This window comes from Ictidomys tridecemlineatus, chromosome 1 (assembly GCF_052094955.1).
Source record: "Ictidomys tridecemlineatus isolate mIctTri1 chromosome 1, mIctTri1.hap1, whole genome shotgun sequence".
NCBI lineage: Eukaryota > Metazoa > Chordata > Mammalia > Rodentia > Sciuridae > Ictidomys > Ictidomys tridecemlineatus.
In genome coordinates, this window is record NC_135477.1 from 225,321,765 (window position 1) to 225,340,219 (window position 18,455).

The 18,455-nt window shown below is 33.5% G+C and overlaps 1 protein-coding gene across 3 annotated transcripts in view; it reads right to left on the minus strand.

The window, feature by feature from the left end:
- Positions 1-2,273: 2,273 nt before the first annotated feature.
- The window catches only part of Parp8 (poly(ADP-ribose) polymerase family member 8), a 164,242-nt gene continuing 148,060 nt past the window's right edge, over positions 2,274-18,455 (minus strand). For all 3 annotated transcript variants that reach the window (XM_040271765.2, XM_021722519.3, XM_005319650.5), the window contains 9 exons: positions 18,025-18,092; positions 16,147-16,195; positions 14,901-15,013; positions 14,611-14,683; positions 13,177-13,246; positions 10,287-10,360; positions 9,107-9,176; positions 7,993-8,077; positions 2,274-2,650 (listed from right to left, as the gene is read on the minus strand). In XM_040271765.2, the coding sequence (XP_040127699.2) occupies positions 2,548-2,650; positions 7,993-8,077; positions 9,107-9,176; positions 10,287-10,360; positions 13,177-13,246; positions 14,611-14,683; positions 14,901-15,013; positions 16,147-16,195; positions 18,025-18,092 (705 nt within the window). In that variant the 3' untranslated portion in view covers positions 2,274-2,547. The remainder of the gene's footprint in view (positions 2,651-7,992; positions 8,078-9,106; positions 9,177-10,286; positions 10,361-13,176; positions 13,247-14,610; positions 14,684-14,900; positions 15,014-16,146; positions 16,196-18,024; positions 18,093-18,455) is intronic.

Below are 18,455 nucleotides of genomic sequence, written 5' to 3' on the forward strand. Positions count from 1 at the left end.
GAGAATGATACCCTTTGCTTGGTTGGTTAATATCTAATAGCAACTGTTCCACAAGCAAGCTAATACTATAAAACATCTGTGCACAGATTTCCAATGAGGATTAAAATATAATATTGAATGTTTAAAATCATCAAATAAGTCAACACATAATATCTTAAGAAGGTGACTGGCATGATAGTGTTTAAATCTTGAATTTTAAGGACCCATTCATTTACTAATGGTATTTAAAAAAATAAATTCTTTAGAAATAAAGATAGTATCTCCATCAGTGTACCATAGTATTCCTAATTTCAAAGTCAATTAAAAGATCAGCTCTCTTAAAGTATTTGTTCTGTCACAATTTTTGAAAAGAAAATCTTTCTGTATTGAAATATAACTCAATTAATGATCATTATATTTTATTTCCATAAATGATGCCTATTGTTGTGTTGTATTTAGTGGACACTGAACTAAGAGTTATTTTTCTCTCTTGGGTATGTGAATCTATTTTATTATTAAACTGGCAGTAGAGGTTTTCATTATGTCATTTTCTCTCCTCTGAATGTCTCCCTTGACTACTCCAAGTTACCTTCCAGTCTGATTCTGACACTGTATTCCTTACAGATCATTCAACTGTTAAGTAAAGCCATAATTGATTTGGTGAATGGCTTTTATATGAAGGTGGGAGGTCCTCTGCAGATTTGGAGGTGCTTCACTGATCCTAGGAGCCTAAGAGGTGGGGTTCTAAGACCCCAACTCCCAAATCCTGGTAGTACATCTTCATATATATGTCATGCATAGAATGTCCAACAAAATTAATACAAAAAACTAATTTTGTTGCCTAAAAGTGTTTCTAAACTATAGTTAGAATGATACAGGAGACTTGGGGAGTCTTGGCAGAAAGAAGCAAGTGGTCCTCTTGTCCCCAAAGTCTTCAAATCACAGAACACTAACTTGGCCTTACCATGTTAACATTATCCCTTGGTCTGCTCCTGAGTTCAGAGGCACCAGTCAAAACAATATCTTAAGTAAATACTATCAAAATGATCAATATCCCAACCTCTATAAGACTAATTTTTTTTTGCAGAAATAAGTGGCTTATCAACTACTTATAGTATAAGAAAAACAAAGATTAGTAAATACTTCCTTAACAGCCCTTCTCAAGGTGTATGACCTTTTTCTCACCTTTTATGCCAGACAAAGGGAATAAACACAGAAGTTATCACATTATACTTGCAAATGACTGTACATTGGTATTTTTTATTTCCACATAAATTAAAATCAGATATGAGCCTTGATTCAGAGTTTGAATGGAGGCAGACTCACTAATTAAACTGCTTTCATGAATGGCCTAATCCCAAATACATCATGTAGGGAAATAAACACTGTCAGTTGAAACTTAAAATAATAGGACTCAAAAGAAAGGATTTGGATGAGCACATGACTCTGGAAAAGGAAATGCTGAGAACTGGTGTTATTGTTCTCTATAAACTTATTTGTATTCTTTTAATATAAAAGAAGCTTCAAAGTTTGTCATCTTTCTCAATATGAAAAAAATAAGCAGAGGTATTAGATGAACAAATACAAAAATGCTGGTGTGGTATAAATAAAATTTTTAAAAATGTTCCATTATAGGAAATAAAAAGTATACACCGTTTCTTTCCATTCTGAGTTCTTTCATGTGATCATTTGAATATAGACTTAGTCTGATGGGGCACTGATGTTGCCCAAATACTTTCAGGTAATATTTTAAATGACTTAGAACTTGACCAAAGTTACATTTCTTTAAACCAATAGGAAAACTGTCAGCAAATACTATGTATAAATGAATAGTGGTAAATTTGGCTCATATCTTGGTGCTTATTCAGAATTACTGCTTACTAAATATTCTCTTCATCGAATGAGGATAGAAAGGTGAAGCTACATACGTCATCTCTATTGTCATAATGCATATATGTGAATATGCACACACATACGCACAATCACACATCTTGATGTGTGAATCTACATATGTATGTTACATATTTTTGGCAAAATACTGCTCCTAGGATCTAACTGTTTTTTTAATAAGAAAAAATAGGATAATAGACAACATCCCTCCTGAAATATTCAAATGTTCATCAACTAATTATATAGCACATCAGAATGTGCAAACATTATACTTATTACAAAGTATCTGATAATTTAGATGCCATTATAAAATGTTCTCAATTCTAGTTTGGTACCCTAAAATGTCGGTATATAATACCAAATGTCCAATTAAAGAATTTAATATAAAAATATCAGCACAAAACTGTTTTTTCAATCTGTTTATTGTGTATGCAACCCAAACTTCAGTTTCCGTGCTGTTGTAATTTTATTACTAGATTCCATACCCCTACAGTTGATAAATTTATACCATTTTAGGTATTTAATAAGATACTTAGAAATACTAAGAAAAAAAATCAGTATTCAAAGGGTTAATTTTGTTTATAATAACAACAAATTATTTTATCATCTTCTTCAGTTCAAAATCCAGCTTTGAACACGAGGAAGGCTTTCAAATCATGTTAATTAAATCGTGGTCCTTTAACCAGTAGCAGTTTGATTACCAATTACTCGGAGGATCTCTTTGTGAATGCCCCCTTCCTGTGTGTTAATATTTGCGTCTCCCACTTGGCCATCTTCATAGCTAAAACAGAAAACACAAAAACATACAAATATATTAAAAGATGGCAGCATTTAAAATGGTTTCATGAGCAACTAATAAAAAATTTGCTATCTGATACAGGAAATTTTAAAAAAGGAATTAAAAAAGGGAATAAAAAAAAAGAACCAGTTATTTTCCTGTTGTATTTATTATCTCATGACTAAACACACAACAACCTGTTATTCCATGTCATCCTTTCCTTCCATTTTAATTTTAATGTGTTCATCCACACATAAGAGTACTATCTGAGCTGCAAGAGGAACCCCTGTGACTTCAGAATTACAAGCATTTCCCAGAGGAGTTGTTAAGAAACCAACTGCAAAGAATATACCATTCTAAGGTGTTCCTTAGATCCTGGACTTCTTAAGATCCTAGACTTCTTAATCCACTCTTACTACAATGATTTCCTTCTTTTCTGATTAACAACATGCACTTCACTTTCTACCACTGTTCTCTGCCATGCCCACCTTTCTAATTATCATTCAGCTATAATCAATTTGTGCTTTTTACTTATCATTCATTACTTGCTCTGTTTAGTCTGACTGCGACACATTATTTATGCTGGCATTTTACATAAGAATGCAAGCCTGCTAAGTATAGCTTAGTAATAAAAGTGAAGATAGGATGTTAAAGGACGGAAATCACTAAATTCTTTGGAAAAAAAGATTACATTTTAGATAATATCTTTCCTCAAATAAACTTACTTGGGGAATAAGAATTTCCAAAGAGTGAATTTTCAAACTTTCATGGTGATAGAGAGTGAAATAGGTAATCAATTAATTTTACTGTATAAAAATGGTTTCAAGACAGAAGGTTTAGATAAGCAGTAATTACTTCCAAACAGGCACAGGCAGCTTCTCAAAGATTAAAGTATTCCACTGTCTTTTCTGTACTATACTTAAATTCTCCTGAGATAGTACAACATAGAAAAATGAAATAAATGGCATCCAGCAATGAGAACTTAGTTCTTTACATAATCCACTGCTCAGTTACCAAGTTTAAGTGATAATTCCACTTGCACCAAGTCTAAACTCCAAGATTTTTGGACAAGTTTGCTATTTTAGATATACTCAGCACTTTCTCTATAGATGTGTGTGTGTAAAGACTTTTGCGCATACATGTATCATATCACCCCACAGTGAAACATTACTGTAATACACAGAATGAATATCTGGAACACAGCCCAACTATAAATCTTTTCTGAAGATATCCAACAGTAAATGTTCTGTTAAGAACCAAAGATGTTAATGAAATGATTTAGAGTTGCTCAAATAGAATCATTGTGATAGACTGTGTAAAGGTATATTTTATTGATTCAGTAAAGCATGTTGCTTAGATTTCCTGGACCAAAGGCAAGAGCTAAGCTATTCATATTCTGAGCTGAGATAGAAGAGGCAGACTGGCTTGAAGACTCAATGGTAGGTTGATAAAAGTGTCTTACCAAGACAATCAGACTAGCTCTCTCTAGGATTTAGATTATGGAAAATGAAAGACTGTCAAAAAAAAAAAAAAAAAAAAAAAAAAGGAGCAGACATGGGTGTATTTCTAGGAGAGAGGAGAACACTTAACCACCGAGCCACATCCCAGCCCTGTTGTGCAACCACTAAATGGTTTACTTCTAACGTTATGAACAAGTCATCTCTCCATGGTATATGCAGCTGAAGGCTGTCTACCTTTTGTAAATTCATAAACAAAGATCACTTTTATTTCACTTAAAGGTCATTATACATTTCATCTGCATCTTTAGATAAATTTCAAACTTTGTTTTGACCCCAAATAAAAACTATACATAATTAAAAATATTTTCTTTCCTTTCTGCCATTATTTTTGTTCATTTATTAAAATTTTACTGACCAGAAACTATGCATGAGGTACTGTGTCATGTGCTGCAAGAAATGCAGAAGACAGAGGAAGGACTCTTTGAAAAATAAATGGAATTTAAATGGCAGTGCTTCCATGTGTCACAGAAATATCAGTAAGACAGGCTACTTTTGCCTAGGAGTTTGTGAAAGAGGAGGTATTTGAACTACATCTCTAAAGATAAAATAGACTTTGTATAGACATTCCTGAAATTTATTTAGCACTAAAATCTGCTTGACTCAAGGAATAAAAAATGCTCAGTACCATTTTTCTCAGACTATTTTATGTGGTCCTTCCTATTCTTAAATTTCTGAACTTCCTAAAATGTTCTGAGAAACGGGAAGAGGATACATACCCTAAATGTGTTTAAGAGTTGAAATGTGAAAACAATTCATTAGTAGATCTACCTGCTCTAAATCAAAGAGTGAAGTATTATACACATAGGTTGTCATATTTAAAAAAAAAAAAAGCAGGAAACCTAGTGGTTCTGAAACTTTGCTTGATCTGCAGACAGCTTAGGGACAAGAGAATCTCCATCTCTAAAGGACATGTTCACGTGGCAGTTGTGGAAAGCTGGGCCAAATCATCAATTTATCTTTTCTCAGGTTTTCTATTTTACTCAAATTCAATATAAAGTTCTCATCTGTTCTCTAGCATTCCTCATTCACTTTTGTTATAAGTGAGCAGAGCACAATATACACACTTCATTTTTCACATCCTCTTGGGTAAGCTTCTCAAGGTTATTAACACAATCAAGCTTTGCTGACAATTTCTAGATGCTAACACTTGGCTGGGATCTGTTTGTAACATCTGAAGTATTTCATTTTGCCTGGAGCATTTATATTTAATTAAGTTTGTTCATTTCAGAACTGACCAGTGATATGTTTTCAAACTTCTCATTATCCTATTTTTCCCCCTGAGAGGTTTCATTTTTTCTGATACACCAGTCTACTCCCCAAAAGTTTTTCAAGAATTTTTCTTTATTCTGTGTTGTTTAGTCATTTGAAACAATGTGATTATGATACTAAATGACTATTTTATTACCTCCTTGTCTTTGGGAAATCAGATTAGCACTGAAGTTACTTTGACTTAATATTTTCACCTACCATAAGTTAAACAGAAACACATTAACTTATATCCTAGCTATCAGACAAAGTTTCAAACATCAGAGATGGCATAATATAAAATATTAAATAAAAATATAAAAATATAAAAATTTTCAAATTGAGTTTGCCTGATAATTCAGATCATTCATCAATTTATTTTTTCACAGACATTGCCACTCATGAGGAACACCAATAGAACTCTGTGATAATATTTCTTACAAAGAAAGAAACAGAGTTGTAATTAAAAAGGATTCTCCCTTTGATGTGTTCTGAATTTTATCAGTTTTCCTTAAGGAGTCTCTTTTCTCTGAGGGAGCAAAGAAAAAGAATGAAATATCATTTGTGTTCATAAAGCAATGAAAATGATCTTAAAATATTTTCTTTCCTTTGTATTATTTGGAAAGTGAGTGTAGCCAAAATGTTTTCTCTCCCTACCCCTCACTGGTGCATAAATTCTCTCCAATAAATCCCCTCCCCTCGAGCCACATATCCCTATAGTTGTGTTTTTATTTTTATTTTATTGTGTTTTTATCATTTTGTTTTTAGTTATACATAGACACAACATCTTTGTTTTGTTTATTTATTTTTATGTGGTACTGAGGATCAAACCCAATGCCTCACATGTGTGAGGCAAGTGTTCTGCCACCGAGCCACAACCCCAGCCCCTATAGTTATTTTTTATGAACAAAAAAATTTCAAAAAAGTATTGGAAATGGTCCGCCTACTACCATATATAAGATTGTTTGTTTTGCTCAGTAAATCTGAACTGTTTTAAGAAGCAAAGGGAGTAGATTAATGAAAAGGATTCTGAGGATTACTTTTCTAACAAAATCCTCAAAAATGACTTAGTGAAATAATTTTACAATTAGAGTTTTCTTTTAGAAGGGCACTCTTCTGAACAATGGGTTATAACCAAGATAGCCAAGAGAGAAGAGGGAAAAAAATATTTAACAAGTTTTTCAACAGAGACCTGTGCTGGTCTAAATTAATCCTCAGTGTGTGCAGACAATCTGCCCAGTAGCCCTCGGCTCCTCTGGAATCCTGCATTATGTTCCTTCTGCCCCAGGAGGCTGATCTGCATGGACTGCATCCATATCATTGTCCTTCAGCTATGGCACGATGGGGATTCCCAGAATGTCTGCTTTCTTTCTTTGTCCTTTGGATCTAAGATGTCTAAGGATTCTGGTGCAATTAGACCCAAGTTACTACACTAGACCTGATGTTCCCTTAAAATCATACCATTGCAAATAATCTAATAGTGGATGATAAAAATTATGGGTTTTTCCATGGGCCATATGTTTGCTATTGGGCTTCTGATGATACAGGTGGGTATATTATTCTCATTTTAGAGGTTATGCAGTTGAGAAAATTCATCTTACTAATTTGTGTCAAGTTCTCATTAAAACTGTAGATCAATGGGAGGGCTCTTTCCACTATGCTCACTGCTACTTCACCCTTAAGATAAAAATCATAGCCAGTAAATAAGAAAATCTATGGTTTTCATAGCATCCAAAAGAAAAGCAAGTCACTCACAAAAGTTTCATTGTAAATAATCTGTCAGCAAGTTAATGGATCAAATGCTGTATGCACAGGGTACCATGGACATACAGTATATTAATAATCTCGATGCTATCACTGTGAGATGGCTTACAAAATAAACCAGATCATCTTTTCAGTTTGTTTTTAGTAACTAACATAATGTATAAAAGCAATATATTCAACCTTTCCCTGAAATCCTTTCTGTGCCAGGCTCACAGATAAGGTGGGAATAGAGAGGGAAAAAGGGTTGGGCATCAAGGGGTGGGGTGAAAATTAGACTAATCTATTATGGAGGAATGAAAAGTAATGGTTTTGTATTTTCACGCAATTTTTTTGAAACAACTGTATCCAAAAATAACAATTCACTGCATTGACAGCTGGTATGATAAGGAATATGAATCATTGTCTTCTTCATTCACAGTTCAAAAATATTTTAATCTATTAATGAAGTTCACAGAGATGGTTAAAGAGACAGTGCTTTACTCCAGGGCCATGCTAATAGCCATCTTCAGTTTTTCTAAAGTATTTAACACAGGTTTTCTTTTTTTTCAATATTTATTTTTTAGTTGCAGTTGGACATAATACCTTTATTTTATTCATATATTTTTATGTGGTACTGAGGACTGAACCCAGGGTCTCACAGGTGCAAGGCTCTCTACCGCTGAGCTACAACCCCAACCCTAACCACAAGTTTTCAACAATCATTTTTTCATTATGCTTAATGAAATAAAACAAAAGCATTAAGTTGGTGATAAGTTCAATTACCTATCACCTCATTTGTGAAAAGACAGTAACACAAATTTGAGCATTTTCACTTACACAAAAAAGAACCGTGTGCAGACATGATCCGTATTTGGGACAACCCATATTTCCCCATGTTTGTGCAGGTCAGGTGAGGTGATCACTGTGAATGAAAGACAAAATTAAAGAATTATTTTACTCTAAAGGAATGCTAGTCCATTCCACATTACTATATTCCTTCTCTTTGAAATGGTGAAATGAGATAAACATCATTACCGTAGGTACATGTATGACGGCACGTATGGTGTGATGCACATCATGTACAATCAGAGAAATGAAAAGTTGTGCTAAAATTGTATACAATGAATCAAAATGCATTCTGCTGTCATACATACCCAGTTAAAATAATTAATTAATAATTTAAAAAAATAAATAAAAATCACATACAACTCGGCATATAAAAAAGGGTTAAACCTAATTAGCTTTCAAGAAATGTGGTGAAAACAATGAAAGGCCATGTAACAACTTTATGATCTGAATGAGAACTGGTGTAACAGGAAGAAAATCATTCATTTGGGTATCACTGAAAACAAACAGGTTTTCACATAAGAATTACTGAGAGCAACTTGATGCCCTACGAAACTCTCAAGTTGAAAACTTAAAACACAGTTGACAGTGGCTACTAAAGCTCCTAACAAAAGAAGAAGAAAACAAATTTTTAGCCAAAGTCAAATTTTAGAGCAGAACAAAGAAAACTACATGATCTTGCAAATTACTTGTAAATTTTTCTGTCCTAAGTCCCAAATTAAAAGAATAATTTCAGTGTTGGAACAGAAAGACCTACTGGGTTCTCAATGTTTGGCTCATTTATCAAGATTTTCATCACACCATCAAAACATCAACTTAGACAGGAAGGTAAAACATTAACAAAGGAGATGAGCATTAATTTTATCTTTCCGATCAAGTAACATTTTGAAATATCTGCCAGGAATAAAATACAGCACTGCCTGAATTCTTGCCAATGTTGCAATTTGGTTTTAACCTTTAAAATCTGTATGGTACACATTTTCCATCTGGGCTCTCTGAGATGGTCACAAGAAATAATGCTTTCTCTGTTCCATTATGTGAACTTAGTAAATGTACTTGCATTCTTAAATTCAGATAAGATAAAGAAATAACTTATGGCACTTACCTTCACATAAGGCTATGCATTTTAAGTTACGGCTTTGCAGGAATTGGGATTGTTGTCCTTTTTTCTGTGACTAAATTCCAAAACAATTTAAAAATTAGAGTAAAAATGGGGCAGTCACTGTAATGAAAAAACTGTTTATCATTGAAAAAAAAAATAATAGTCATAAGATGGGTCCAGGGGAGAAGGCCTATCTAGACTAGCACCAATATCCTTACACTCTTAATACCCAGCTATTTTTGTTTTATCAATTTCTCTTCTCTAAATAATCACTATTACTCACAAGATGACTGAACCAAAACAGTTCTAAAATCAGGGTTCAGTAGTCTCACAACATATAATTGGAACTCAAACTTTAAAGTCTTGCATCTTTATTTCCAGGTAAACAAAATTAGATTTGCACAATCTTTTCAAACAATACAATCAATCATTCCAGATCATCTAACTATCTAAAAATCAACTAATTTTTATAGCATCATTTACTAAGTCACAGAGGCTTCAAAAATATCTTATATAGAAAATCTGGGGTTTCTCTTTTGCTTTCCATTACTAGATTAGCTATACTCCTTTTAATTTAAAATCACATTATTCTTCAAGATATTTAACAATTTTTGTAGCATATACTGCTTTCTCTGAAATAACATGGGATTTGTGCTTACCCTTTTCTCTGACTGGAATGTTCTTTTCCCAGAAAGACACATAGTCCTACATATCTACAAGACTGAACTCAAATATCACTTTCTCAGAGAATCTTTCCTGATCCTCCCATATAAAATGCACACTTCTATAGCACAACATTAAATGTCTTGTTTTCCCTGATTTATTTTTCTATACTATCTATCATCCTATTTACATAAATATATTTTTAATTTGTTATTGTCCCCTCAGTAGAATGCAAGATCCAAGAGGACAAGAGTATTTGTCTGTTTTGGGTCACTGCTGTCCCCTAATGCCTAGGAGAGTCTCTGGAATTAGAGTGAGAGATCAATATATATCTGTCGAATAACTATTTTATAGAGGCAATTCACTTATTACATTTTTGGGTGAGTTTTATTCTTTTTGAATAATGATTACTTAAAATAATTTTTGTAGACTTAATAATCCTGAGTATTTATGGAAGTCTTGCTGGCTAACGAGGCCACGGTTCACTAATTGTGTGCAGTCACTTGAGTCACTACAACACCTGTGATGCACTGCTGCTTTTACTGCTCGAAGCTGGCTCGTCCTTGGCTGACACCTTCTGCTTCTTGTTCATCCCTGAAAAATCAGCAAAATGATAATTTAAGGACAAAGCTATATGAGGAAGCTCAAAGTATAAATCATCTATGTTGTAAAATTCTACTCTAGGCAAAGGTCTGGTCACATCAGGCCAGACATGGTCACAATGGGATCACAAAGGAATAGCTGCTGTGCCCTGGAACCTGGAGTGGATGGCCAGAGGTCTGGGAAGTCCTGGGTGAGTTAGGAAGTAGGAATCTCAGTTTGTTTTGCTTTGTATAGAAAGCAGGGACAGAAAATTCTTTTGCATAAAATTAGGATAATCTTAAAATATAGTTTTAAAAAATTTTTTTTGTCAGGTGTGGTAGCACACACCTGTAATCCCAGTGGCTTGGGAGGCTGAGGTAGGAGGATCACGAGTTCAAAGCCAGCCTCAGCAATTTAGTAAGACACTTAGCAACTCAGTGAGACCTTGTCTTTAAATAAAATATTAAAAGGGGCTGGGGATGTAGCTCAGTGAGTGGTTAAGTGCCCCTGGGTTCAATCTCCAGTACCAAATACTACAACAATAAAAACTTATCAAAGATTTTTGTCTGTGATAGTCAAAAATCTTCACTTACTTAGTTAATGAATGATTTCTTACCATGAAAGTTTAGAAAAGCAAAACCAAAATATTTATCTGTTTTGAATATTTAAATCTAGACTTATTAGAAACTGTTCAATTTTCTAAACCAGAAATTGAGACACCTAATGATTTCTGTTTGTTTCAATAAATGCCTTAAGGAGAAGAGCAAATCTGTAAAATGTATTTAACTCTTGCCCTTATTTTTTGTCTCATGTACCATCTAGAATTTAGCTAACATAACAGCAAAAAGATGCAGAGGTGGGTGCAAATAGGCCTGGAATTTCAGGGAGCTAGGTTTGAGGGAAAGGCAACTGGTATCCAATGCAGGACATGTTCCATCCTCTAACCAACTACATCTTGCCGTAGTGATTCTTACTGTGTAGGTGGTGGGGCACAACAACTTAGGATCAAATCCTGGGCCAAGCAAGCACTCTATTCAACTATATTGCCAACCTCTTTCTCTCTCTCTCTGTCTCTCTCTCTCTCTCCAGATAAATGAATACAGACAAAATCTGACATGCATCCCCACAGTACCGCTCTTCAGTTTTCACTATTTAAAGAGTCTACAGATCAGTATAAGAAGTAGAAAATAACAGTATTTGATGATTTGTTGCGCTTTTTATTATCTATGTTGAGGGTTTTTATTTACTTAATTATGTTTTAGCTTTTCATATTTAAATAAAATTTAGAGTCTGATTAAACTGTTTTCTTCTTTAAACTTTGGTGTTTTATTTCCTATCTCTATACAGTCTTTTATTTCCTGGCATTTATTTTCTTGGTGTTACTTTGGTCTAATATATTTCAAAGATCAGCACAACAGTAGTTCTCAGCCCATACTGTAAGGCCACTTGCTGGTATCCAGTTCCCCAACTCTTTAATACAGAATGGTTTGTAACTGCTCTGACTATGTGACTTTTGAAAATAGATTAGAAATGCTGTTTGAAATGCATCAGTTGCTCTTAGGGCACTCTGGAAAGTCCAAGTAACAAGTAACAAAGTAACAAATCCAACTGTGCTGGGCTCACCACATTGGACAGGCCATCTCTAGGATCTTGGGGTGTTTATTCTAACCCATTCTTGGACTGTGAATGAGCACAACCCATCAGCTGGGCACCACACAGTGGACACTTAGCAGTAAAAGAACCACCTGAGTAGCATCTATGACAAAGAAAATAATCTATGAACATAAGAAAGTTGTTTAACCCCAGACTTAGGGTGGTTCGCTACATACATAGCAGTAGTTACTTGAATATTTTTTCATGACATTTCTTATTCTAGTTTTCCTTTTTCCATTATCTTGCAAATCTGGAATTTTTTTTTTTGAAAGAGAGAGAGAGAGAGAGAGAGAGAGAGAATTTTTTAATATTTATTTTTTAGTTTTTTGGCGGACACAACATCTTTGTTTGTATGTGGTGCTGAGGATTGAACCCGGGCCGCACACATGCCAGGTGAGTGTACTACTGCTTGAGCCACAACCCCAGCCCTGGAATTTTTTAAAGTTTTCTTTCCATCTGCATATTCTTACATTTTTATCATTGCTGTGGTTTTAATACTTCTAATTATAAATCTAGTTTCAAGTGTTCTAGTTTTATTCCTCCATCAGTAAGAAACAACTTGCTATGGTTGCAAGAGCATAAACTTTTTTTTGTTGTTGTTGTTCATGTAAGTATTTTCTCCTATATCACAGAAATACCAAGACTTAAAATTTTAAGAAACATTTGAAAAACATCTCCTGAAAATGCATGGGCGGCAATAGTATGAATGTGACAGTACTTAGAATAGTAAAGGAAAATATTCCCAACACTGAGGTTGTACGGAAATTTTCATCTGTTACTTTAAAAATTCTATGGGATTTTAATCTCTTAATAATGAGCATAAGTGCTTTATGCTTAAATTTTGAAAACAATACAATGAAGCAATCATCACAAATTCTACCACACAAGAAGAGTCAGTGCTAACAATTTGGTAACCACACTTTCCATATTTTGAACTTACAGGTTCCCCCTCAGCACATGCTCTTAATCTATCCTCAAATATATTTTCTCCACGATTTCATCAAGATATTAGCAAGTCATCCTTTGAGCTTTGTTCTACTTCTTTCATTTATCAAATGAATTTAATCTAAATATACCAATAAATTTCAATTGATACTAAACTGTTCCTAGAGCATATAACAATAAGTAAATAAGAACCTAATTAATTGGAAGACAGAAATAAAATACAGCATTACCTGAGTAACCAAATGATATGCTTGACATTGGACTTAGATAGATTCCACTTCCATACATTGCACCGTGAAGCTAAAATGAGAAGACATGGGATAAAGGGAGGTCAGTCAATATTAGATGATAATATTCAACAAAAGAAGGCAATCAGTTTCATGTTGGAACATTAAGTCTTAGAAAAATGATAGTGCTCCTCTTCCAAGGTCTAATTTGAAAATCCTTGTACTCTTAAAATGCAGAGTTGATAACTGAAAAATGACAGCCAGAGGAAAAGGAGACTTGATGAATGTGTTCCACCCCACTAGTGACAGTCACTTACATTATAAAATACTCAAGTGGATTTTTATGTTAATGAATCTAAAATTCCAAATCAAAACTAGCTGAAATACATGGGAACACATTCTGATTAGCACTCACATGCTAGTATATAAACAAAGTGCCTACTCAGATTTCCATTATATAACAATTCCATCCCACTCATATTATCTCTAAATTTTTCAAGTTAAAAGGAGTTTCATTAATTGAAAATCTTCAACTGGTCTAAAGAATAATTAGAATAATGAAAGTTTTTCTTAACATCTTCTCTAGGGCCCTTATACTCTGTTTGTATGAACTGAATACTAATTCAATAAATGTGTACTGATGGACATTTATATTTAGTTGCATCACTTCAAATATCATTATACTGTGGTGATAATGAAAATTCAGCTCTATCAGAGAGAGTGAAGTGTAGTGTGCATGAAGATGAGGACTACAGTCACATTATGATCCTGGTAATGTTGAGTACTGTGTTGGATTCTGAAAAGCAGGTATCAGATGGCTCCTTGATAGCTGATATCCACTTTGCCTATTGAACACTTTTTTTTTTTTTTTTTAACTTTTTTATCCTTTGGTACTGTGAATTTAACCCAGGAGCAGTTAACCACTGAGTCACATACCCAGACCTTTTTCAATGTTTTTATTTTGAGACAGTCACTTAGGGCCTTGCCAAGTTGCTATAGATGGCGTTGAACTGGCAATCCTCCTGCCTCATCCTCCTTAGCTACAGGGATTATAGGCCTGCACAACCGTGCCAGCTCCTACATTTTCTCCTCCAAAAGAATTCACACTGAGGCTGAGTATTCAAAAAACAAATTTTAGAATAACAGATATAACATATATATGATTTTATTTTGTGATGATAATTTTTCTACTTAATTTCAAAGTGTGATTTAAACTGTTTTCTCATAGGAAACTCACTTTTCTTTATCTATTCATTAAATATAGATCAACTTTGTTGTCAGGTATTTTGTGAAAATGAACTAGTATGTATTAGAAATTCCATACAATATTTGAAAATTTACATGCCTCCCCTTTTACAAGTAAAAACACACCACCAGGATTGCTTACTGAATCTCAATACTGAAGAATCATCTTATTAAAGCATTCAGAAACTATACCTGCAGACGTGTATTAGAGGCAACAACCAGGCCATTCCTCAGGATGGAGTGCCAGTTTTCAATGTGTGAGCCACTAAAAAAAAACAAAGTATAGGAAGGAAAGAGTAAAACCAGAAAAATCAATGATTTTTTTAAAAAGTAGTTATAGTATAAGTCATGATGCCTCTCAAAGTCCTGATTTCCAAGTCAGTGTGTAGGTGACTATTCAAAATTTATAATCAACTATTGATTCCCACATACTTCTGAAAACTAGGTGGAATACACCTCCATCAACATTAAGCCATACTCACTGAAATGCAAAGGTGCTTCCAAAGAGTTTTTTAGCAGCTCTAAAATTGGATTCTTTGGCTGGTGGACTGCTGAGAAGCAGGAATTGATGTGGAGTGTGCATAAACTTCAATTGCTGCCATTTAAAATAATGATAAACGAAAACATGTCAAATTTAACACATAATCAGGCAGATGACAATCTCAAATTTTACTGGTTTAGGAGTTATCCAGTTTCAATATATAGTGATTTTACACTATCTCATTAAAAAAACTAATTCCTAAAATATATTTAAAAACCACGTGTAAATGATGAATCACATGGAATTACTTATATGACTGATAATTCTGTACATCAACGGAAAAGAACAGATAATCCAAAGTCACTTATATTTGGAATATATAATGGAATCATACTCAAAAAGATCTGCTTTCTAAATTAAATTTCTTTCCAAGACTTTTTTAAATTGAATACCCTAAATGAACACTATCTATTCATCTGAGAGAATATTCTGTAGTTGGGAAGCAGAAACTTAAAACAATAATAATTCATTATTTTAAAAGCACAAAAATTACCACTATGCTTTATTTGTATATATTCTTAAGAGTGAAAATTACCTACATTCAAATATAGTTTTGCCCTTTGATCATGAAAAGAAAGCAAAATCTTTTGGATTGATTGCTTGATAAAATATTCTAACTGTTCCTAGGTGAAATCCCTTTCTCCTAGGAACATAGTTACACAGATTTTTACACAGACTTAAACACAGATTTGTACACAAGAAACAGACTGATAGTACTACTTTCAGGTGAGAATCAGAAATGAAGTTAGAGTCCATTAGATGTTTATTAATATTGTTTTCTAATCTTATTAGCCAAATGAATAAGAAATTGGAAACAACATCTTCTTAGACACGGGAAGGTACAATGTGCCAATATAAAACTAACAATAATTAAAAAGCACATTCATGTTCCTTTGATGAAACTCCAGAAAATGCTTTTCTATCACTGTGGAATGACTAAATTATATTGGATGTTTTTATTTGTTTAAAAGTTAAGCATCAACCTGAATTTGCATTTTGATATCTTAATTTGCTGAGGTTTCAGAGTGATTTCAAATGGTAATTTCAAACTGATGAATTAAGACTTAACCTGAGTCTGTCTACCTCTGTTCTTGGAGAGGTTGCCTAAAAATCACAGGCCTCATTTTCCCAATTATTAAGTTCTCCTCCCATATTGGTGTGCATATGTAAAGAAATTACTTACTTACCCTGTTAACTGGCAGTTTCACAATATGTGACCTATTACTTGAAATAACCCTGAAATTAAAAATCAGTCAGTTATAATATATGCCAAATATATTTAAAGTTTTTCTTCTGGGTTAGCAAGTGATTAAAACTTATTTTTGCTGTGTCATACAATAAATTCCATAATATTTTCATTTAGTTACATTTGGCTTATTTCCTGAAATCATTTAGAGAACTCATGTAACAAAAAAAGGTATTTTAATCTAAGAAAATATACACCAAGGAGAAGGAACTTAAAATTAACAAAGATAGAATTTTTTAAAAGCAAAATCTTAAACATCAGCAGAATCAGTGTTTCTAGATACACAGTACTTCAGGTAATGGTAATTCCTACAAACATTAGAAGCTGACACATGCATCTCATTCTTCTGCTTCTCTCTACATTGCCTAAATTAAGAAATGAGTTCTTGGGCTGGCATTGTGGCTTAGTGGCAGAGTGTTTGTCTCCCATGTATGAGGCACTGGGTTTGATCCTTGGCAATACATAAAAACAAACAAATAAATAAATAATAGATATATAAATATATAAATAAGTAAATGTATTGTGTCCATTTACAATTAAAAATATTTTTTTAAAAAAAGTTCTTATGGAGAGTCATTTTGTTTAACTATTTGAGGATATTTGTGAGCTGATATGTGTCATCATTCACATGAGTCAACATATTCAAACATTAAAGCTGAAAATAATTATGTATCTGGAAAAAATTGATTGTTTTATGCTTTTCAGTATATAAAATAGTAAGGGGTGACACTCTAAGCAAGACATTTTGATAAAGTTTTCTTCTCCCTGAGAGAAGAGCAACCAAGAAGCTGGAGCGACTGATCACAAGTTAACAGGCTAACTTCAGGAGGTTAAAAAAACCAAAACTATGTATTTGAGATTTTCACCTTTATTTTGAATATGATAATGAGAAAATTTAAACTGCAAAGGAGGAGACTTAATTTATCAGAATTTTAATAATAGATCATAACAAGTAAAACTAAGAATCTCACCTAACTTTTGTTAAGGTCTTGTCATATTTTAAGTATGCATTATAAAAGTTCAACTAAGTGGCAATTAAATAAGAATCTTAAGGAAGCCATGTTCTTTTTCCTTTGCCAACATATATTTCTGTTAAATCTTTCTGGTTATAACATGGAATAAGAATTCATCTTGACAAATCTCTTATAATTCTACATTTGTATGGCAATAGTGGGAAATCCTATGTATCTTTGAGGTTTCAAAGAGGAATGTACATAAAATCCTTATAAACCTCACTGTCTTTATTTTGCAAAGGAGAAATAAAGGCAAATTATTTGAAGTGGATATCCCAGCAAGGTGAGTTCATAGACCCCTTTCCTCTCTATAGTCTGGTTCCCTTCCAGAATTCAGGCTGGACTATTTCTTTATCCCCCATCAAGCTCACACAAACAGTGTATCTTCTGTAGTGATCAAGCTGAGGGGTTAATCAAATCTACACTGTCCTTGTTAAGGAAGCAAAATATATAAAAGATATTGACATCATTTTGAACAAAAAAAAATTAAAGTCCTCATTGAACTAGAAAATTAAGTGAACCAAAATGCCTTCAACACATAATCAAGTTAATCACATCTTCTGAGACTATAGACAAACTGCTGTCAAATACATTGTACACCCCTGATGGTGCATATGGCAGCATTTTCTTCCCCTTGTGAGTCCCTAGGAGTCATTAAGACTCCTGGATTGTAAAATCACCAGATCTCATAGGCTTGTGGATCTGTAGCATTGCAAGGCTTATAAAATAGGCTACCTGTACCCATCATCAAGCAAACAGTAGAAAAAGATGCTATTTTCATTAAAAGAAAAACTAAAATTTTATACCATTGCAGTAGGGGATGAGCGAGAGGGTCCTGTTTATCCATTTGCTTCTTGATTTCTAGATATGGAGCCTGGAAATTTTAAAAAAAAAAAGCCATTTTCCTCCTTGATTAGTCTTTAAAATTCATTCTTTCTTTTCTATAACAGGAAAATCAGACTGAACGACATGCCTACAGTCTAGTTAAAACTGAAAAATCTGTTGCCTTAACGTGGAATGTCAGCAATCACCCTAGTCATGTTCCCCAAGATGATGTTAACTTTGAACTTCCATGAGGCACAAAGGACTCACCTGCCACACTTTTACTAGACTGTATCCCTAAAGGATGGTTACCCCACCAAGACCCCTTGTTAAGTCCTGCTCAAGAAACTGCAATGCTGCAAATCACGAAGTATACACTGGACCCACCCACCCTGCCAAACCATTTTCAGTAATT